This window comes from Ailuropoda melanoleuca, chromosome 1, assembly GCF_002007445.2.
Source record: "Ailuropoda melanoleuca isolate Jingjing chromosome 1, ASM200744v2, whole genome shotgun sequence".
NCBI classification, from domain to species: domain Eukaryota; kingdom Metazoa; phylum Chordata; class Mammalia; order Carnivora; family Ursidae; genus Ailuropoda; species Ailuropoda melanoleuca.
Window position 1 is genome coordinate 78,187,008 of NC_048218.1, and position 23,533 is coordinate 78,210,540.

Below are 23,533 nucleotides of genomic sequence, written 5' to 3' on the forward strand. Positions count from 1 at the left end.
AATTTCTCTAGGGTTTGGATTTTCTCCTGTCAGATCAAGTTTGAAGTCAAAGATAAAATTTTCCACAGTGCTTAAGTCCTGTTTCAAGTATCATTAACACTTTTCTTTAATGCTAGTTCAGGATGAGAATCGCGTAAACTGGGAATAAATTATAGGAAGGATGTTAAAGAAGATTTAGTTTGGCATTTTTTTTCCCATTCAGGAAAAATGCCCTGTTCCCCCTTTCTTTGATGGCGTGTTCCCCCTGTGGGCAGCCCTTCATGGTAAAATCTGTGGTTGACATAAGGCCCACAGTAGAGGAAGAAGCTGTCCCGTCATCTCTCCCGCAAAGGCTCTCTTTAGACCCGTTTCTCACGAGTGAAAATCAAACAAATAGTTGTCTATCATATTGGTAAAAGTTGAATGTGAAAATTCTTTGAACAGCTGCCCCAGGAAAGGAATTAGTATGAATAATGCTCAAATTTTCCTTTTGGGGTAAGCAGGCCAGTCAGTCACCGTTTCATCCTACTAGTCTCTTAAGCTTGAAAGTAACCAAACACCCCAGGTGGAAACCAACTCTCCAGGCTGTGGGCCTAAAAAGCCCCACCCGGTGGTAGTCGAAATGGGGCGGTTCATTCAAAGCCAGAGGAGCCACTTATTTTTATCTTGACTCTCCTCTGAGTCAGCTCTGTACACTCGCACAAGCCTTTTACTTGACTTGCTTGGTTTCTCCAATTGCCCACAAATTTGGGGACGTGACACATGGATGCAATTAGATATATTCGTTCTGTACAAAATATTTTTGTGGAAGAGCCCCATCTCAATTAATACACAAGCCCCACCTCCATCAACATGGGGCCGGTTCTTTTCAAAGCTTGTCCTCTCTTTGATTTCTAACTCTTCTATTTAAGGCCTCTGGGTTTCCATTTTCAAATTCTAAAGTAATAATCCTAAGTTGTTAGGACAAATGAGTTCTTTGAAGAAAAGAAACTGCACAGATCCAAGCCATTTCAAAAATAATACTGAGGTGTAGAGAGTGTGAACTTGAAGTAAATCTGAAACTAGTTCATCTGGGTCAAAAAAAACCCCAAAAAACAAACAAAAAAATAAAACAAACAAACAAACAAAAAAACCACCACACCTCTCTGCTACCATTGGCATTAAATTTTCTTCCTGATTTGAGGTTTTCTATTTGGAAATGACTATTTGAAAGATTTGCAATTTTGTACTGAGAACAAGAGGGAGCTATTCTGGGATAGAGATTGTTCTTACCCACGGTTCCCCATCTGTGAAGCAGGACATCCCTGACTCAGGACCTACATCCAGAGTGGGTCCTCTTACTAACACGACCACTTCTTTTAAGGAGGAGCCATACAAAGAATCTTTTTCCTTCTATTTTAGCCAGACTTAGAATAGAAACCTTCAAAAATCACCTGTGTCATTATTGTTAGTACTGATAGAGTTTAAAGAAAGGGCAAGGTCAGTATCCCAAATTCTATTTAGCAACTGGTCCTCCTACTTGATGACCAAGGAAAGATGTGACCAGCCAACTTTCTTACCCTGGCACACTTACCACTGAACCATAGGTCAGCCCGTGAGGACTTTTGCTCCTAGGGCCTACAACAGGCCTGTTGTTACCCTGAGCTCTTCCCAGGGCCCACTCAGCCTTTGGAGGCAGGGAGCAGCTTCCAGCCTCTTGCAACAGAAGAGGCAAATAGCCTTGAGGACCACCTTGGCTCTTCCTAGTGAAAGCTATCTCCTCCCCCCACCCCCACTGTCTCTCCTTTAGAACCTAGATGATATCCTTGGCTTGGATCACATTTTCTCCTTTCTGGAGGGGGAGTAAAGAGGTAGGGGGAGCTTTGAGCCCCCTCTGGAGGCAGGTGCCCCCCCAATATTCTGAGTGGTCAGCTTGCATGATACTATCCCACCCCAGCTTACAGTTGTGCATTACACAGCGACCTCCCAAACTGATTTTCATGGGCAAAATTGAGTTTTTCATCTTTTGGCCCATAGTATTTCAGCTGGTGATTTGATTCTGGGATACCATGTGCTAGTTCTGCCAGCCAGCTGCTGCCATTGCTGGAAGAGACAGGGGACGAGGGGGGAGGGGCGGGAAGAAATTTGTCATGGGATGTTGTAATCATTGAGCTGAGCCTAGCAGAGGCAAACCTCCAAATCATCCCATTGCCCTCCCCATTCCATGAAGTCACTAGATGATATAAACATTATAGTTCAAATAATATGATCCCAGCAGTATAAGAATACCCCCCCATAAAGCCCTTTCCTGTAAAGTATAACCCCTTGTCAGGTCAATCACAGAGAAAAGTAAGTCCTTTTATAAGTGTGAAACCACCGTTGTTTATCTTTTCCTGCTTGTTACCCTTGCCAAAAGGGCTTCGGGGGAGGGGGGGATGTCTAACAGAAGCTTCCTCCTGGGGGCCCCTTGAGCTGGAACTGCAGATGTGCTCTGGCATCTTTGAAGCTGGATTTCTCTGTTGTTGAATCTGTCTCATAACCATATATTCCACATTCCAGGGAGTAGTAAGGGCATAAAATGCCCTAACACTGGCCCTCTACAAGACAAAATTTAGAAACACTTCTTCCCAGAGCCAGTGTGAGCACTGGGGGATCTTATCGTCGATCCAATGGCAGTCCTGTATACAGCCAGCATGTCCCCAGAGAAAGCCACACTCTGCAAGCTCAGTATGTATCTAGGGCCCAACCTAGACCCATGTCGCTGTCAGCTCCAGGCCACAGCAGAGATTTAGGTTTGTCTAAGGTAAACAGAAGATGCAAGAGGCTTACAGAGCATGGCTTCATGGTTTTAACTGCTTCGTGGTATCAATTCCATTGTCTAATTTAAAACCCAGGTGGGAGAAATCCTATCAATAACTCTCATTCCTGTGTCCTGGGAGGCATTCTGCTGCCCTTGCAGGTGGCCACTTAGAGATATTTCAGATACCGCTCTCCAGTAATGCTATTTATACATTTTCAAAGTGGGGCCAGTGCTTTTCTAAGCTTCTTTTCTTCCCTTTAATTTCTAACTCTTGTATTAAAGACCCCTGGGTTGCCATTTTCAGAAGTCTGGAGTAATCTTCTAATGTCCCCACTAACCCTGTTTTTCTGCCACTCCCTTCGTGAATTGAGAGTGGTCTCTCTGGAGATACAGTCTCCACACCTTCTTTCAAGTAAGTGCCTCTCATGTTTCATAGGAGCTCACCAACGTGATCCCTGGGCTTGCATCCCCAAAAAAGTTGCCAGCTCTTGATTTCCAAATACTTGGTATAAACTCATCTAGCTTATGGGCAGAAAAAGGTATCTTCTTCCCTCACCTCTTTCCTTGAGCAGGACCTGGCTCCGGTTTCACTGGTTATTCTTTCACTCTGGTATTCCCCGGTCATGTTCATGCATGGTCAGAAGACTTGAATCTCACTTTTGGATTGGTCCATTCCGAATACCAGTGTAACCCCAACCCTGTTTGTTGGATCTGTCTTTTCCCCTAGTCCATGTCATGATAGCAAGGTCAAAGTCTTTTTTTCTTGAGCTTATTATATTACCCCAAGTTTCTAGCTCTAAATCATAAAAAATAGAGTGGGTTTTGTTTTGTTTTTTGTCCACACACTAATTCCTGAAGCCTCTCTTTTGCTGACTGTAGGCTTTCCCCACTGCATAGAAGAAATCTGATTCCTGAAGCCAGATGTTCTGGGAACTAGCTTTATCAGTTCCCGATTTGGCTCTTGGGATATTTATTGTACAGAAGATAATATGGGCCATATAGGAAGGGCTTCTAGAATTGTTAACCGATGAATTCTGCTACCTCATGGTTGATTCTGTACCCTGGGGCCCAGAAATACACCACCAGGGTGATGATACTCAGCCCTTTGGTCCCCGACTAGCAACAAGACAAGTAGGAAGAAATAACCTGGAGTAATCAACTCCATAACCCCACCACCACCACCATAATTAATCACCAATCTAAAATCCTGAATATTGCCACCATGCCAATCCTAAAGAGAACTTTCCCTGTACCTACTGATACCAAATTCTATCCCAGGGAGGAAGCCTTGCTTTCTTCGTGTAGGACTTTGCCCAGGACAGATGCAGCTGTTCTTGCAGAGATCGCAGAGAGAGTCTGCCCTGAACTCTTGGTCCCTGTGTGCGTATGCTCACCTACGTACTGGCTGCTCCAGATGTTTGTCGTATCTCCCATGAGTTGTGTAGAGAGCCTTGATTCCACACCTGAGTCCTACCGCCATCCTTGATTCCCAAAACATAAACGCACTGGGGATTCTCCAAGCCAGCAAACTTTTAAAACACAGCTTAGGGCTTTAGTCCGCATTCCTATCTGATCTAGCCAGGTAAACTAGGTTGGTCCAGTTGAGGCCTTCAGAAACTCTTGTGCCTTTTTTCCCTAAGGCTCAGAGCACCGAAAGCCAAGGCCGCCCATTTCAAGCTGCTTCTCCTGGCTCTGCTCAGCCTTTATGGACAGAAGGAGCCAAACCAGCTGCTTAGAAAGGAAGAGAACAAAGGAGAACCTCAAGGAAGAGGACTTTAATTCTTTTTCATTCTGCCAACCTTCACAGATTGGTGATGACTACATGTGTCCTCTTGAGGACTCTGGGGATAGAATCTAAGGAGTCGTCCAGCTGTTCTGGTGATGTTCCCAACCTGCTGTGCATATATATTTACAAGGGGTACACAGACATTCATCTTTTCCCAAGAATGCTTTGTGGTCTCGAGTTGGGCATATGTTTTAGTTTCTGTTATGTGTGTATTGATGTATATGTGGAATTACTGATAGATTTCACTTTTGTTAATATTTTGTACTTGTGTAATAACTGTCTTTTTACCCAGGCAATGGTAATTACAGGTGGCCATGGTCCATAGTCATGATGACAGCAGTGGTGATTTTCATTTGCCCTCTCTTGGGTGTTCCTTTCTCCTTTCTAAGTGGACCAGGGCCAAAAAAGTATTTGAGAACCACTGGCTTAGATGTTAGAATGTGCCCAACATTTGTCTTTATGTAATTTTAGTTCCCGGGGCAGTATTATCCAAACATGGTAAAGGATAAACAGGATAGTATCCTTCTAATTTAGTAATGGGCCAGGAGTGACTTTTTTCATGTGTGAATGCATGGTTTTGAAGTTCTTAGTACATCCACTTTTGACCTGTTAGTCAACCATGAGATAAAGACATTTTTTTTCCTCCAAGTATCTTAGAGGAGATGGAATATAATATCTGTCTTATTGATTTATTTTTATTTTTTAAAAGATTTATTTATTAAATAAAGAGAGTGGGGGGGTCAGAGGGGCCGAGAAAGAGAGAATCCCAAACAGACTCCCCACTGAGCATGGAGCCCAACGTAGGGCTTGATCTCCTGACCCTGAGAACATGGCCTGAGCCAAAATCAAGAGTAGGACACTCAACTGACTAAGCCACCCAGGCACCCCCTTATTGATTGCTTTTTAAAACATATTCCTACATTTGCTTCATTTCTCTGTGTATAGATTATTTTTTTTCTTTCTGAACCATTCAAAAGCAAGTTGCAGACATGATATTTCATCCCTAAATATTTTAGTGTGTGTCTCCAAAGATTAAGGGTACAATATATAGCCTAGGAAAATTAACTTTTATACAGTAATATTCAGAATTCCCCAGTTGTCCCTCAAATGCCTTTTATAGCTGATATTAATATTGTTTTTGATCTAGGATTCCATTAAGAATCCCATATTGCATTTATTGTTGTCTCTTTTATCTTCTTTACAACACATTGTCTTTTTTTCCCCCATAACATTGACCTTTTTTTGAAGGGTCCTAGACAGTTGTTTTGTAGTTGTTGACTTTTGGGGGGGTACACTTTTCTTTAAGATTTTATTTCTTGGAAAGAAAGAGAGCACAGGTGTGAGTATGTACAAGTAGGGGGAGGAGCAAAAGGAGAGGGAGAGAGAATCTGAAGCAGATTCCATGCTAAGCGTGGAGCCCAACACAGGGCTCAGTCTCATGAGAGATCAGGACCTGAGCCAAAACCAAGAGTTGGATGCTCAACTGACGGAGCCACTCAGGTGCCCCTGGGGGTACATTTTTAAAGGATACATAGAAATGCAAACACCACACAAAAATGCTGGCCTTAGGCCCAGAAATGTCCTAGGTTGCTGATTCCCTTACTCTTATATCCATGTTATTGCTTTGACCTTAAAATACTAGTATAAAAGAAGAGAGTGAGTTAGATGGAGATATTTGGGTCGGAGATAGTTTGCGCATGTTTGAGGAGAGGGCTTTTGAGGGAATCATTAAAATTTTTTTAGCACAGCTTACTAAATAGTTGATTTTACTATTTATGGATGATGTTTTCACTATATTCAATTTTTAAATTGATGCTTAGCAGGGTTAGCTGTGTCGGATATTAAAGAAAACAGTGCATTCTCCCATACCTCCTCCAATTCTGCTTTTAGAACTTGTGCCCCCTAACTACGTTTGATAACATTGCAAATTTTTATTTTTGGAAACTGTTGCCAGGCAGAATTAATGTTAACTGGTCAAATGGGTCTGAGCATGTTTCTTATTTGGTTTGGAAATCCACAAGGCATCTCCTTTTCCAGATGCTCTTTTTAAGTGCCAAAACCTATCCACTTACTTTATCTCCCTTGAACCTTCTTGGTTCCCAGAACAGAGTATTATCTCCTGTCCTTGTCATTCACTAGTACTGCTATAGCAATTACAGAGAATATTGAGACATTAGGAATATATTTTATGCTTGAAATGAATTTTTAATCTACTCAGCCCTAAAATAAAGACCTATTTCTGACCTCTTCTGGTAATATGGTAGAACTTAAAAAATAAGCCTCATTCTTCCTCTTTCTTCTTACTAACTGGCTCTTTGAACTTTGTCTCAAAATTTGTCCAAAAAAGGCCAAAGCTAAGGAAAGCAGGAGTATATTGAAAAGTACTCCTATTGGCTTTGCTGGGCTCTTCAAACCACAGGTCCCAAGGGACACTACATCTGGTGACTTCAAACCCTCTGGTCTTTGCTAGTGGGGCACTCTGACAAGTTCAGGGTGTGTGAGGAGAGAAGAGGTCACACCTGCTCTTTCTGGGTGGCTTCTTTGATTCTATGTTGCCAGCATCAGTTTTATATTCACATGTCCTTCTGCTTGATGGTTTTTCCCCCTGCCTTCTCTCCTCATGCTCTACTCACTGCCATAACCAAAGAACAGTATGGGCAGATGTCTCAGGCTCTCCCGCCCCCCACCCTTGAACTAAACAGTACATATTTCCTTACTATGGAAGGAAATGAGGTGAGATGGTAGTGGCCTAAGAGAGGAACAGTGCCCAAAGCTGGGGCAAAAGGAATAGTAAAGCTCAAGAATAGAGACCTTCGCTATAGGATTACGACTCTAGAATCTTGAGAAGTCTCTGACCATGACTACATACATTCCACAGTCAGAAGTGCTGTGAGAGGCTCTAGAGACATAGACTGGCCACCTAAGACATGGCCTCATGGACATGCCATTTGGAGGCAGGTGTTGGTGTTCTGGTCAACTTCTGTCATGAGACACAACTTTCCGTGTGAAGTAAGAAGATCATGGCTGTCGAGTGTGACCAAACAAGGTCCTCCCCCCAGGGCAGGCCCGCACTGCTGATTTAGGAAAGATGAGTCTGCTCCAGATGAAGGTACTGAAACTGAAGAGGGGAGGAGGAAAACCCCAAAACAAAGCCTGATCAACGACCACCAGGGAAAGTAAGCAAAGCCTGTGTGTGAAGCGGTAGAAATAACAACGGGCTTAGTCTCCCTCGCCCTCAGACTGCAGTGTCACTGATCAGCAATTTCTTTAACACTCAGCAACTACATAAATGTTACATGTATTCACAACAAAGTCAGTGGCAAATTGAAAACTTTGGTGATTATGGGAACACCAAAGGAAAGCCTTATTAGAGGAGGTGGGTTTTGTCTTAATAAAAAAAAAAATTCCTTTTAAATCAAACTGTCGTTCATCATAAAATTCAACAAAAGTGTTTTCCTTTGTTTTGATCGTATGTGCTGTAATAGTGAAGTTCACTGCCAGCACTGGCATGGGGTAGCTGCCTTGGACAGAGTCCACAAGCCTGTACTTGTGGGCAGGAAACAGATTTTGTCAGCAGAGGGAATTATTATTTCTCTTGAATGGGCCGGTTTGTCTGTTTTTTCTATTTCAAAACAATTGAGTTATTTCTTTGGAAGACTGTTTCTATACCATCACAGAAGAAAGATTTTCTAAAATTTGAGAAATCTTAATAAGCATTAACTCAATGATGCTGTTTAACAGGGCTGCTTTCTTTAAAAACGAGAAACTTGTGCTCCCTTCAGCAGCACATATACTAAAATTGGAACGATACAGAGAAGATTAGCATGGCTCCTGAGCAAGAATGACACACAAATTTGTGAAGCATTCCATATTTTTCCTAAAATAACACTGTATATTGTAACAATACTGGAATTAAAATAAAAAACTTAATATAAAAAAAGAGAAACTTAATACAATGTATAGCAATTGTAAGAGGACAGCTTGACAAACTGTGCAAGCATGTAGATCAAGACCCAGAACTTATCAAAGTACAAGAAGACTCCTTGTGTCCCCCGGACAGGCACTACCCTCAGGGTAACCTCCAATCTGACTTTAAACACCGTATATTAGTTTCCGGTCCTTTTGAATGCTACATAAATGGACTTAGACAGTATGTACTCTTTTGTGTCTGGCTTTTACTCAGCATATTGGTGAGATTCCGTGTTGGCCAATGTAATTGTAATTTCTTTATGTTCATTTCTGTATAGTGCTGAAATTTAGTTTGGGGTTACACTGAGCCTATAGATAAATTTGGGAAGAATTGATATCTCCATAATGTTAATAAGCTTTCTAACCCATGAACATGATATGTCTTTCCATATATTGAGAGTTCTTTAATTTTCTTGTGTTTTGTAGTTTTCTGTTTAGGCATCTTGCATGTCTTTTATTAGATGTGTTCCTAGGTATTTGATATTATTTGTTGCTATTGTAAATTTATTTTTTAAATTTCACATGTATACAGAAATAGTTCTTTTTTATATTAGGCTTGTAGCCATTGATCTTGGTAAATTAACTTATTGATTCCTATATTTTGAGGATACTTTTATATTTTCTACATACCAAATCAGGCCATCTTTGAATAATGACATTTATATTTCTTCCTTCCTAATCCATTTGCCTTTTATTTACTTTTCTCGACTTATTGCATTGGCTAGGATCAGGCCTGATTTTTAAAAATTATTTATTTGTTAGAGCACAAACAGGGGGAGCAGCAGACAGAGGGAGAGGGAGAAGCAGTTTCCCTGCTGAGCAAGGAGCCCAATCCAGGACTTGATCCCAGGACTCTGGGATCATGCCCTGAGCCAACAGCAGACACTTAACCAACTGAGCCACCCAGGCATCCCTCAGGCCTGATTTTTGATCACTGTGTCAGAAAAGTCTCCCAAGGTGTTCCCTAATAAGAAAACCAACTATAAAGTTAAGTTGATTGATCTCTGAACATAGTATCTAGATTTAAAATGGTATTATGGTGGTCTACAAAGCAATATATTGTAGCTTGTGGTACACATCCACAGATATGGACTTAAATCTGGTCAGACAGGGATCCTTGTCTTTCCTATCGCTGACAAGCAGAGACTCACATATATTTATATATGGATCCTTACCAGAGTTCTTGAAGTTCAGTAGGAATCAGACTGCTCACTCAAAATGTTCTTGCCTCACAGGTGGCATTGAGAGGGAATTGTCTAGAAGTACTTTCAAGGGAGGCAGAGAATTTGGGAAGAGAGATGGTATCCATGGCAATAATGTGGGATCTGGCCAGTCAGTGACTGGCTGTGGAAGATACCAGGTCTTCAAACTCCTGTAGCTATCTTAATAAGCAGAAGATATTGGTCAGCTGGATTCTAGATGGGAAGAGGAGACTTTTAGGTGGAATGGGAGGCAAGGACTGATATGAAGTAAAGGCTACTGGAGTCGAGATGTTGGCTGCCAGTAGGAGTGAGTGAAGGAGGGATCCTGGGCATTTGGGTGGCCTAGGGACAGGAAAGGTGTGAGTCAAATGGATGCAGGTTTATCAGATATGCCTCCAGCCAGAGAGGGCAGAGTAAACATGAGGGTTCAGACCCTGGGAGCTGGCAAAATATTCTTCCACTCTCTCCTCTGCTGTTGTCTTTCTTTTCCATCTCTTTCCCCATTTCTTTTAATACCTTTTTAATTTAGTCTTTTTCTCTCAGATTCTCTTAGGAGGCAATACGATAGAATCACTAAATGCTGTTTAGGTAGGAATCTTGCCCACTTACAGATACGAGACTGTGCCAGATCACTTACCTTGTTGAGCCTGGGTTTTCTATCCTATGAAAAGGGGATACAAGAAGTAGCTTTCTCATTGGGTTGGGAAGATGGACTAAAACAGTGTATGTAAGAGCGACTTGTCACAAAGTAAATGCTAAGGGGTCTGTCTGGCTGCCTCTTTTCTTGTCTACCTTGTTCTTTTCCAGAGGTCTTAGTTCTTATTCATTTTTTTCTTTGTTCTAGAGTACTTTCTCCCAACCAGGTGTAATGTGATATTTTTGTTGTTTTTGTTGAAAAAAAAAAAAAGGTTTATGTCCTCTATTTTTAGTGTACAAAGTGGGTGAGTGAAATGTTTCCCATTTCTGTCAGTGCAGTAGATTACCGAAATGACAGAAGGACTTGCTTTCTGTCCCCTCTAATAGCAGCTCCAAGGCCTTTAGCAATTACTTTAATTCCTTTGGGCCTCACGTCCTTATAAATGTAGGGGCCTGAATGAAGTGAACTGTGAGGCCCTGGTCTAACTGTAAGTGCATCTAGGAGATGCTGCTAAAAGATTCCTTACAAACTTGTACATGCCATGAAGAGAGGGCCATGGCTTTTGGGCATACCGTCCTGTCTCCAGCATCTCCAGGATGCCTGGCCCACAGAAGATGCTCAGTGAGGGGGTGAATGGATGAATGAATGATATCTTTATGACAACAAAGGTGGTCTATATTCAGTGGGGATTATTGTCAGGGCACCATTATTGTCATGGGCCCATTTTCCATAACTCTGAGCTTAAACTCAAAATTTCTAATTGTAGAAAATGTTTATCAACTTCCATAGTCAACTTTTTTGGCATTTCTTTTCCAGCTTCCTTGGGAGTTCATGACCTTTTTTCTTTCCAATCCGTTGCCATGCTTTGTAGTCCTAGGTCTCTGTCATCGTTAAGGAAGTTGCCTATGCGAAGTTAAATACTCTATTTTTGAAAGCACAGTGTATAATTACACAACATCATAGCACCATCTGCAAGGTGCTGTGCCATTTTCTGTATTTCTCAAGGCAGCATCACATATCTCATTTTACAAAGGAGGGAACAGACTGAAAGCAAGGAGCATTCCTTGGGCTTCTAAGTTCCTGCTTTAAATACACCACTATCTCTGACTAATGCATGCCATAATTAGGTTCCTTCACACATCCTCTGGCCCAGCAGTCCCTTCGGAGAGCTGAGCCTCCTTCCTTACCACTCCAACGGCCCCTAATGGTTTTCTTGTCACTGATCTGTGAAACTTTCAATTCTCGCTCTGGCCGTGTTCCACTTTCTTCTCTCTCTTTCGAATGGTTCGTTCCTGGGGAAAAAATATTTATGACTAACACTGCCTCGCCTTGTAGGGTAGATGCGGTTCCAGCCTTAAGAATTAATTGGAATCATAATCCACTCAGTCACACATTGTCTTAGTCCATTCAGGCTCCTATAACAAAATACCACAGACAGGATAACGTACAAACAACAGACATTTATTTTAAAGTTATGGAGGCTGGAAGTTTGAGATCAGGGTGCCAGTATGGTCTGGTGAAGGCTCTCTTCATTTTGTCCTCACACAGCTCTGCCCTCATCACCTAATCACCTCCCAAAGCCCCTCCCCGCCAATAACATCACATTGGGGATTAGGACTTCAACATATAAATTTTGGGGGGACACAAACATTTAGACCATAGCACTCACCAGATATTTCTTGAACTCCTCCTTTTGGTAGAGAACATAAGATTCCAGGTATGAGACAGTATGGGGGTGGTGGAAGATACCATTTACTTTAGAGGCAAAATGATAGGATACACACTAGGAGTACTGCATAGATCTGCAGAAATCAAGACATCAGGCTTAGCTGGCAGCTTCAATTCTCTTTCAAAATGTGTATATGCTGTTCCTGAAGCCATTAGAAAAATTTTCTTTCTGGACAACTTTGGCTTACCCTCTGGTATTAGCCTTGTCAGCAGAACTGGTAACTTTTTAAATAATACTGTGAAACGTCAATACACTTCCAAAACCGGAAATAGGAAAATTGAGTGATACCATAATTGTTTACTTTCCAAACATAGGTAAAATAATGATTAGAAATCATTTTCTTTACATAAGAAAAGTAGACTTTTTAAGGACATCTAACTTTTGTTTACACCGGGCATCATCAACCTTTCCTCATTGTTTTTCCAAAATTTTTATACTGATGAGAGGAAAGGCAATGACAAAGGGACCGTGCCGAGAACCAGCAGAGTATCCACTGCATTAGAGAAGTGCTTTTCTGTGTCAAGTTGTCTGACTCTTCCTTTTCATTTACTAACAACATTCTGACAACAACAAGCTTAGCCGTTTTCTGTGTCTGAATGTCTGAAAACATTTGATAACAATTGAGGGCTGTTGCCATGATGTCACCATCAAAAAATCACGAGAGAGACTCTAATGACTTCTAAATATAATCTCCCAGTTCCAAACTTATTCCATGTATTTAGGAAAAGCGGTTGGCATTATGTAGGAAAGAAATTATAAAAACCTAGCCTTTCTAGTCAGTCATTGGCAGGACTTTGCTTTATAAACTTGTCAACTGTGATAGAGTCATCTGTCCCATTTGTTCACTTCTGAGACCTGAACTTGGGGCTGGAGGTGGCACCTGAGCAAGCAGTTGGCCAGAAGATTGTTCTGTCTTCTCAGCTGAAAACAGATGATCGTTTCACTAACTCTGCCTCATAAAATCACTAAGAATGACCTAAGCTCCTGGAAGGGTTCTAGGAGTAAGCGTTGAGTCAGACTGAAATCTTAGTGGGTCACCAGGACACTGATTATGGTTAGCTATCTAATGAGACCTTTGATAGAGTGGAGAGTTGCTGGCATGAAACTTAACTCGTCTCTCCCCCACCTTTCATGAAAGCTGGATAGACGGTCCCCATGGTGTGGTATCTTTCAGAGTTTGTCCTTCTACTTTGGGTAAATTGCCCTCTCTAAAATGAGTCAGCTCCTAGATAAGACAGAAAAGGCAAACCTGGTTTTATTTCGTTTCATTTTGCTACCATGTAAGTCACCTTGATTTGAAAAACTTTGCCCTCCTGGAATCACATATGGAATATGCACTTGATTTCCAAATGCTATGCAAGAGCTCTGTGTATTCTTTCATCAGTTTTGGAGAAGTAATTGGCACTTATGTCAAAGGATTGGTTATGGAAACCTGCCCTTTCTGGGTTGTTCAGTAGGAAAGGCAGAGAGCAGACATAAGCACGAAGTTTTCCAGGACTTGTCCTCATGCAGTTAGCCTTAGCTAGGTTGTGGTTTGGTCCATTGCTGTATTCCTTTGCTTTTAAATTTTTTGAAATGCCTTTAAAATTAAGTATTTCTTACTCAGAGCTGATATTTAGAGCTGCTTGAGGCAGGACTTTTAAATAAAAGTCATATATTTAATTTATATGCCTCTGAATAAGAAATGTATTTTCCAGAGCAGTTTCAGCCTTTGGTAAGTTAATGTGTAATGTCTACCAATGTATCTGTGGCTGTTTTGTACGTTTTGGAAACAAAATTCTTCGTGTCTGCCTTGGTATTCCGTCACACCTGCATTTTTCTTGACCAACCATCACCTGCAGGAATTTTAAGGGTTTCAAAGCCTCTGGGAAGCAGACCCAATGCCAAAGAAATGGGGGAAAAAAGATACGGCTAATTAAAAGTGTCAAATGATGACTTCCGACTTGAAAGAACTTTTCACTGGCTTTAGATGGAAGGCGCCGTGTTTCAGTGCCTGGCTTTCTCCGGCATGTGACTTGACATGACTTTGAAGAGCCATCCGCTAGTTACAGCTACAGAAGGAAAGCATTGTGCTCCCTGTTAATCGGCTACCCTGTCTCTGCCCCCCCACCCCCACCCCTCTTCTGATTACAGTGGTGCTTCATGCCCCACCTCCAACCAAGATCAAACGGGAGCTGCACAGCCCCTCCTCCGAGCTGTCATCCTGCAGCCACGAGCAGGCTCTCGGTGCTAACTATGGAGAAAAGTGCCTCTACAGCTATTGGTAAGTGGAGCCAGAGAAAGGCTGGCCGGGGAGGAGCCGTCCGGCCGACCGCTTCAAGGACACTTCAGCAGACACTCAGAGTAGCGCTCAATGTCGTCTCTCAGAGCAATGTCATCCTCGAGGTGTAGGCTGGTACACACCGGGCCTTCGTGCCACACATGAAAAGCCAAACTGTGAAACGGGCTCCGCGGGGGAACTGAGTGCATGGGGTACTGAGCCCTCCTGAGGGAAAGAACCTTGAATACTGGGGTATTTGATCTGTGGCTTCTAGGGAGGGAATATATACTTCTTCATGTCTATCATATGTTAATGTGAACTTTAAGCACCAAAGAAGTAATCTTCAAATCAGAATATATGAAAAAGTCCCAGCGCCTGTGCCCTTTACCTAAGAATATCCAGGCCCCAGGAATGAAGCTTTAATTTTAAATCATTCTTTGCTCTAGAAGATAAACACAGATCTGCCTGGGAAAGGGGGAGAAGAGTCGTTAATTCAAGTGATGTTACAGCAGAAATTTATCTTCCACAGAGATTCTGACTACTTCCTGGGGACCCTGGAGTGCTTGGGAGAGGGGGCCAGAAACCCCCCAGGGCATAAACTCTGCCCCCCCCCACCCCCATCCATCCCTACACACCCATACATGGAGAATGCTTTTAGAAGGGGGAAAAAGGAAACCGGAAACAGAGGCTAAAATTATCTTTGAGAAGAATCACTAGAAGTGTTAAACAAGTCCCTGTGACGCAGTGTGTTTGTCACTTTTCGGAGGTACAAATATTCCCTCGGGGCTGCCAGCAACTTAACTATGTTAATCCTGTCATTTCCTGGCAACATGGCCTGCAACCTAGCCTAGCCGTCCTGCTGGACCTGGCGACCATGCTAACGGCTTCGTCGCAGCTTAATGGTTCCTTCTCTCTTTCTGTTTACAGTGCCTATGATAGGAAGCCTCCCTCTGGGTTCAAGCCATTAACCCCTCCCACCACCCCCCTGTCACCCACCCATCAGAACTCCCTGTTCCCCCCACCCCAGGCCACTCTGCCCACCTCTGCACATGCCCCTGCAGCTGGCCCAGTACCAGGTGTGGGCCCCGCCCCCGCCCCTCACTCGCTTCCTGAAGCTGGACCACAGCAGCAAACCTTTGCGGTCCCCCGGCCACCACATCAGCCCCTGCAGATGCCAAAGATGATGCCTGAAAGCCAGTATCCATCAGAACAGAGGTGGGTGCTGATCTGGACTTCTTCCGCTGCCTCCATCCCCTCCCCTTACCCCACCGGGAGAAAGGAGCAGTTAGCCATGTTTACCAGGTACCTGTAAAGTTCTCATTGCGTTGAGGCGTCTTGTGAGGTAAGACGAATATAGGAATATGACCTGTTTATATAGCACCCTGTTTTTGAGTACTCCAGACAATTTACAAAGTAGGTAGAGGAGAGCTCGTTAGTACCATCGCCCCATTATGGAGCTAGAAGAGTGACTTGACCAGGATAGACAGTCTGTTGATGCTCATTGAGGGCCGGTTTCCTGGCTTCTCACTGGATGCTGCCTGCTAGAATTGAACCTTGGTTTATGCTCCCCACAAATACTTTATTAACATTTTACTTACATATCAGGGAAGATTGAATTACAAAACATATTATTACTAATCTGATTTTAACACATTTTAACAGGAAATTAGCTAAAGACCTTATTTGTAATTACCTACTTTTGAGCTAGAAATCTGGTTTCACTCCAGGTAGGTTCTGGGTCCCTAATAAGGAAATTGAGGCATCAGGAATAACTTGCCCAGAGTCTTTCATTCATCAAACTAAAGTGGAAAGGAAACCTACTCCACAAACACAAAGGTACCAGCCTTGTAAGTCCATTATCTGGATATTCTAAAATTTTGGATGCCTGTGGCCTTCCTTTATATAGAGTGTTCTGGAGCCCTGTCTTTTTATTTCAAGTCTCTCTGGGACATTTAGGTGGGGAGTTGTCAGTGTTCCCAAGGGCCGCAAGATGGTGACGGTTGCATTTCCTTCCTCTCTTTCTTGTTGTGCATTGGCTGGGTGTGGGGCTGAGGGGCAGGGAAGGGCGGATGTATGAGTATACCTTCCTCAGGCCTGGTCCAACCCAAATACCTCCCAGTATTTACGCAGGGGTCACTTTATTTCTAGATGAAACACAAAGAAGAAAGCAGACGTTCTCGTCTGATTCTGATCCCCTTTCCCCCTTGCTGTGAAAGTCACCCTAAAGAACTACAGAATTTGGCTGGTTAGTCTTTATTCCCCTAGTGAGGCCAAGAGCCATGAACACCAATGATACCTAGGGCCCAAGGGGCGAGCGTTGACTCAGGGGCTGGCTCAGTAGTGGGCCTCGGTTTCACTAGGGAGCTCATCTGAAGGAGAAGCTCCCACTAAGCTTTGCCAGTTTATTACCTTGTTAACAGCCCTGCACTTCTTCAGGAGAATTCGGAAATTGGATTTTCATGTAAAAATTCCAGGTTGTGTGGTTTTGTTTTTTTTAAGTTGGCGACTAATTCAAATTAAAAACAACAGCAACACTTTGCAGACTAAACAAAACTTCTCTGGGCAAAATCACTCAAGGCTGCCAGTTGGTGCACTCAGGCCTGGATACCATTTTTATTTCAATAGATTTTTGGTTTTGTGTGTGTGTTTTTTTTTTTAAAGATTTTATTTATTTATTTGACAGAGATAGAGACAGCCAGCGGGAGAGGGAACACAAGCAGGTGGAGTGGGAGAGGAAGGAAGCAGGCTCACAGCAGAGGAGCCTGACGTGGGGCTCGATCCCATAACGCCGGGATCACGCCCTGAGCCGAAGGCAGACGCTTAACCACTGTGCCTCCCAGGCGCCCCTGGTTTTGTGTTTTTTAAACAGTATCTTCCTGATTTTCTGCAGGGATTATTAATTGAGGAGGAAGGATGAAGGGGGTCATATATTTGGTATTTGAAATACTTAACAAACCTTGTATTTGTTATACCATGTGTAAAGGAAAAGTACTTCATATTAAATCTCTTTTATTCATGTTCCCCCTCAATCCCTGTTTCTTACCCAGAGGGCTTATGTAAGGAGAGTGTTTGTCCTCTTGCAGTCCGGGCAGACAGGAAGCCTTCGTCTCAGTGGTGAAATAGGTGTGTCACCAGGCTACCCAGCCCCCTTCCCCACAAAAGGAGGCGGTTTGATCCCTGAGATGTAGGGCTCTCTGCCCTCAGGTGTCCAAAGAGAGAGGCAGGAACCAGAAACCACGTGTTTCTTTTTGTGGGGGGGGGGGGATTCCTCCCTGACATCTGCCTGTGTATCTTGGACTTACTTCCCCTACACTCTGCCATTAGAGGTATGGGTCTAGAATAAAAAGACCTCACACACACTGGGCTGATACACAGATCCTTGCGAGAACTGGGGTGAAGGGCAAAGTCCTAAATCGATAAACTAAGAGCAACACTGGGACACTTAGTCTTCTGCCCTAGGGCTCTGTAGTCACAAAGTCGCAAAGTTGCCAGTATACAGGAGTTCCCACAGGGGTTTATGAGAAATGCAGATTCCTTACTCTGCCCCACATTTTGAGTTGGTGGGTCTGGGGCATGGCCTGGATATGTTATTGTCACACTTTGAGAAATCATGGTCCAGCTGTGTCTTCTACCCCCATCCTTCCTCCAGCCCACGTTTTCCTTAAGCATCAAATACCCAGTACTCCTGAGTTTTGTTCTCATTGCCCTTGTCTATTACTAATGATGGTACCCATGTGCTATTTGTGTGATGCAGATTACATCAAAGACATGACAAATGATTTTGCTTGTACATACTGGAGAGCACACAGAAAATGAGGCAACCTAAAATCCCTGGTCTGATTTTGTAAAAGTAATAGTAATCGCACTTGGGTATGATAACAAGCTTAATAATCCCACCTCTCATAATTATTATGCCTGCCTGAAATGGAGCAGATTACATTTTTTGGTAATTAGAGTTTGCTTTTTGCTAACTTTTTGTTTAAATGCAGTCTAAGAATATTACTTAAGAAATAACCACCTAATAAAATATATGGTATTTTGCAAGATATGAAGGAAATAGTCTTTTTTTTTAAGATTTTATTTATTTACTTATTTATTTAAGAGAGAGACAGAGCATGAGTGGAGGAGGGGCAGAGGGAAAGGGACAAGTAGACACTCTGTTGAGTACAGGGCCCAAGCCAGGGCCCGATGTGGGGCCCTAATCCCAGGACCCTGAGATCATGACCAGAGCCAAAGTTGGCTGCTTAACCGACTGAGCCACCCATGCACCCCAGGAAATAGTCTTATTTGAGCTTTGAACAATCCTCTCACCAAAGCAGAGTAAAAAACCCTCTTCCACAGATAAGACTATCGGGACTCAGAGCAGCTAAGGGACTTCCTAATGGTCACATAGCCAACTACAGGGGCCTGCATTTAGAAACCAAAGCATTTATAACTGTTATAACTGCATCATTAGTTTTGGTTATGATTTGGGGGGGGGTGGTAGCATTCCCTTAAGCTATTAGAACTTTATCCTCGTTTTAAATTACAAAATCCTACTAAATTCCTATTTCACTCATCTAAACTCATGTTGTAACAGATATCTTTTTTGTTTTGCTCACAGTATGCCTTATCTCTGCAGTTGAATAAACTTTTGAGGTTTAAAAACTATGATTTAGAGCCTTCTCAGCCCAGTATCTTCCTTGTCCTCAGTGTATGTTGATAGTGATAGCAGTTTGCTAGGATTATACTTTAAACAAATAAAATATAATCTATTCAAAAGTACATTCTTAATGTATTATATAATCTCAGCATGTAATTTTTCACAACTCATAAGTTATTTTTAGAAGATAAATACTGTGCTTGGAAGCCATGATTTATATTCGTGATTTCCTCTCCCTCAAGGAGCGAAAAAAAAAAAAAAACCATGTAATTTGGCATGTTGAGACATGTTCCATTTATCCTTAAAGACCAGCTGCTCCTTAAAGAGGAGGCGTGTTTTTCGTTCAGCCATCCCGATCTCAAAAGTTTTTTCATCGTACTGCTTACGATGTTTACATGGGCTGAGTGGAGGAATTTAGAAAATGTTCCTATGTTATATCCATCGTACTAGCCAGGTATGATTTTGTCCTTTGTTATGCCATTTCTCATTACATCTCAAGTTGAAGGAGTCCCCACAATTCCACAAAGAGGCTCCACTAGGAAATGTATCATCTAAAAATTTGGGAATACGCTGCTTTCTCACTCAGCATCAAGAAATGACAACATTTAAGACAGTACTGCTGGTGGAAAAATCCTCTGCTCCATGATGTTCCCCAAGGGATCTGCATTGTCATAGGCTGTCCCGCTGAGCTGATAAACTAGAATGCCCCAGACTTATCAAGAAAGGGTCAGTTACGCAAATCACCTAACCTGTTCAAGAAAGTTCTCTCCCTCAGTGGTTATGATCAAATCTTCAAAGCTTAAAGGAATGAGCTTACATTTTGTGGAATTGTGATTTGGTAGATAACTATTCATTCCCTAAAGATGCTGTACAGATTTAAGAGATTTAATATACTCGAGGCTTTCTGTCGTTTCCACTTCCTCCTTTAAAGTACATCCCGGATAAACTGCCGTTCATTTTTGTCCTCCAGGTTTTGTAGCTTTTAGAGAGGGAAGAACCTGACTATGAGTCATGTTTGTAGCCTGGCCTGGAATGAAGCGAATGTGCCTGACGCATCTCCTCTCCACACACTGCTGTTAATAGCATGTTGTATATGGCGGCGCACATTCACTTTGGGATCCGAAACTGAGTTTCAGAGATACTTCATGGGACCTTCCTTGACAGACTGAATAATGTACTTCTAGTGGTTAGAGTGGGGGGTGTTTTTAGTTTTGAATCTTAAGAGGGATTGTTTTTAGCATTTTACCATGTTTACCCTAGTTATTTTGTTACCTAGTATCAAGCTAAAGGAAATTTTCTTCTATTCCTAGTTTATTCAGAGTTTTTAATATGAATGGATATTGAATTTTACCAGACATTTTTTCTGTCTGTTGACATCATCAAATGAATTTTCTCCTTCCATTTCTTAATGTAGTGAGTTACATTGGTTTATATGAAACCAACTTTGTCTTTCTGTGCTAAACCCAACTTATTTGTTATGTGTTACCTTTTTTGCATTGCTGGACTTTTTTATTCTAATAGATATTGAGGACTTCTGCATCTGTATTTATAATCGAGAATAATGTATAATTTTTTTTCTTATATCATTCTTGTTGGGTTTTAGCATTGAAGTTATTCTCATCAAATGAGTAAAGGGTGTTCTCCTTTTAATGTATACCAGAATAGCGCATGTGAAATTAGAATTCTTTATTCCTTGAATTTTTGGATGAATTTACCAGTAAAACCATTTGGGCCTGTTATTTTCTTTGTGGGCAGATTTTTAATTACCGGTTAAGCATCTTCACTTTTCTGGTCTTGCTCTGAATTTCTATTTAGTTGAGTGAATTTAAAAAATTACTTTTTCTGGGAATTTTTCCATTTTGTCTGAGTTTTAAAATTAATTGCCATAAAATCTCTAGTTAGTCCTTGGCAGACAATATCATTTGTCTTTTCAACAAATCAACTTCAGTTTTGCTCATCCTCTCTATTAGATGTTTTCTATTTCATTGATTTCTCTCTGCTCTTACTAAAATCTTTTATTCTTTCTACTCTCTTTCATTGTTTTTCTTTTCCTAACTGCTTTGGTTGGATGATTCACTCGGTAATTTTTTAGCTTTTTTTCTTTATAGTATAACATATAACCAAATGAAACTTCTCCTAAGGCTGGGGTGACCAGATACTCAGTTTGTCCTGGGTCACTTATGGTTTATGCCTAATGGAAGTTATTGCTCATAGCTTTCCTTTTTACTCCCCCAAATGTCCTGATTTGAACAATCAGTTATTTGATTTCTTTACCCAAGTCCTGCTTTAGCTGCATCCCTCAAATTCTGATTTAAATTAAAATTCTAATGTAATTTAAAAGCTCAGTTCTAAGTGTTTTCTATTTTTTGTCTCAATCCTGTAGTTCTTTAAAAATATATTTCCTAATTTCCAAACATATGGGAGTTTTCTAGCTGTCTGGACTATATGATTTTTATTTAAATATCATCAAGAGAGTATTTAAAAGTCGTTATAGAAACAGTATAGGCTCTGGAGTTGGGCCTGGGATTGAATCCCAGCTCTGCTACTTCCTATCTGACCTCAGGCAGGCGCTTAACTTTGCCTAAGCTTTGGTTTCTTCATGGGAACATGGGAGAATGGTAGTTACTTACCACATAGACTCATCGGGTGGATTAAATGATGTCATACTGGCACAGAGAAGGTGCTCAGTAAATGCTCGCTTCTGTGACACTGTTTAAAGATCACTTTCATATTCCATAAAGGAATCTTCCTAAAATGATGCAGATACCACAGCTTAGAAATTTCTGTTGCTTCACTGGTTAAGGGTAAGTTTCTACCGTGTAAAGCTCCCTTTATCCCTAATCTTTTCATTATCAGACGTATTAGTGTCGTTCAGGTAAAGCTAACACTCTCACCAGCTGATAGTCTGCAGCCATCTTGTATTTCCATCCCCGTCCTTCTTCTGTGTTTGATGTTCGGAACTCAGACAAACATCTAGGCCTTTAAAGGATATATTTTGTTCCTCATCTATCAATGTTTTATCACAGTTTAGATGGGCCAAATTTGAGTCGAGGCAGTGCTGACAGGCCTCACAGAGCCCTGAGAGCTTTTTCAGAGTTCTGTGGTATGCTTTTAGGGAGTGTTTGAGGTTTTTTTTGGTAACGGTGTCTGGCTTTTTGTATACAGCAGGAAAGTAAACATTAGTGTGAAATAAAAGTGAATAAAAATCAGCATTTTCATTCTGAGAAAGGAGGGTGGAAATCAGGTCAGCAACTAGTGGACTCTGTTATGTGTACGTGATAGTTTTCTCCCAGTTCCTGATGATCTCCCCTTACAGTTGTCTAGCTTCTGAATTTCACTTGTTTTGGGGGGTGGAGGAGAGGAGATGGGTCTGTTGATGGTGGTGTTTGAAGGTCGTGTATATTGAGAACTTAACAGCGAGCCAGGCCCTGTTTCATGCATTAGCTTTTGTAATCTTTACAACAAACCTTTGGACAGGTATCCTGGTTGTCCTTACTTTATTGACAAGGAAAATGAGGCTCAGAGCAGTTACGTAACTCCCCCAAGGTCACACAGCCAGTAAGTGGTAAAGATCGGATTTCTGCCCAAGATCTCCTGCCATCATAGCCACAGCCTCTTACCCGGCTATGCGGCCTCCCCATTCTATCTTCTCGTAGCCTTAATGGAAACATTAAGTACGTGGTGTTGGTTTCTTGGCCGATTTTATGTATCATCTCCCGGCCGGCCTCTGAACCACGGCTGCTTTACCTGGCACCCGTAGCCACTGTGTAGCCTTCGTCAAATCCACACTTTTCTCCTTTCTTCCTCTAAGCATTGTGTTTACTCTGTGTGTTGGCAGCAGAGACCGAAAAGGAAATGCAGAAAAAGCATCTAACGGTTTTCATAACGTAAACCAAATGTTGGTAGCGTGGGTGAGCTCTTGGGAGGAAAGGCGCTATATAAATCTGACAAATAAATAAATAACTGGTTCTTTAAATAAACTGGCACCGAAAAAGCCTTAATCCGTAACCTATTGAATTTAAGCTCACTCGATAGTCAGAAATCTCCTTTTGCTCACCAACTGTGAGTTCACTACGGCCCCGGCCTGAGGAGTTCTGTTGGGATGGCGGGTGTGGGAGGGAGAAGGGAGGGGGGTGAGCAGGAGAAGGGGTGTGCGAGGCACCAAGCCGCTCCTCCACTGCAAATGATTGCCTGCCTCAGTAAACAAGAGGCATCTTTGTCATAGCTGTATTATATATACAACACATTCTTAGATACTTCAAAAGGATTGCGGAGAGGGGAAGGGGGTTCAAATGAAGGTCAGTGAGTAAAGTTCACAGAATGTATTTTGAGGACAAGAACGGAATTACTTTACTCATCTCTGCAAATAAAAGCCATTATCAGCAGCAAGCTCTGAGAGAATCTTTCTCCAAAGATGTTGATTTTGTGACCTACCCTTAAGATCCCCTTTGCCATGCCACTCCCCCAAAGCAAACCAGGACTGGACCACCCCAATTATAGAATCTGTTCTGCAGATCCGAGGCCCCTGAGCTCCATGCACCCCTAAAGTG

The 23,533-nt window shown here is 42.1% G+C and overlaps 1 protein-coding gene and 1 non-coding gene across 2 annotated transcripts in view; both read left to right on the forward strand.

Moving 5' to 3' along the window:
• ETV5 (ETS variant transcription factor 5) overlaps positions 1-23,533 on the forward strand; it is a 57,070-nt gene that overhangs the window by 12,841 nt on the left and 20,696 nt on the right. The window contains exons 6-7 of the mRNA XM_034661583.1: positions 14,215-14,344; positions 15,269-15,556. Of these exons, the coding sequence (XP_034517474.1) occupies positions 14,215-14,344; positions 15,269-15,556 (418 nt within the window). The remainder of the gene's footprint in view (positions 1-14,214; positions 14,345-15,268; positions 15,557-23,533) is intronic.
• On the forward strand, positions 8,314-8,420 carry LOC117795637. The gene has a single exon (XR_004619711.1). It is a non-coding gene; the product is annotated as a U6 spliceosomal RNA (small nuclear RNA).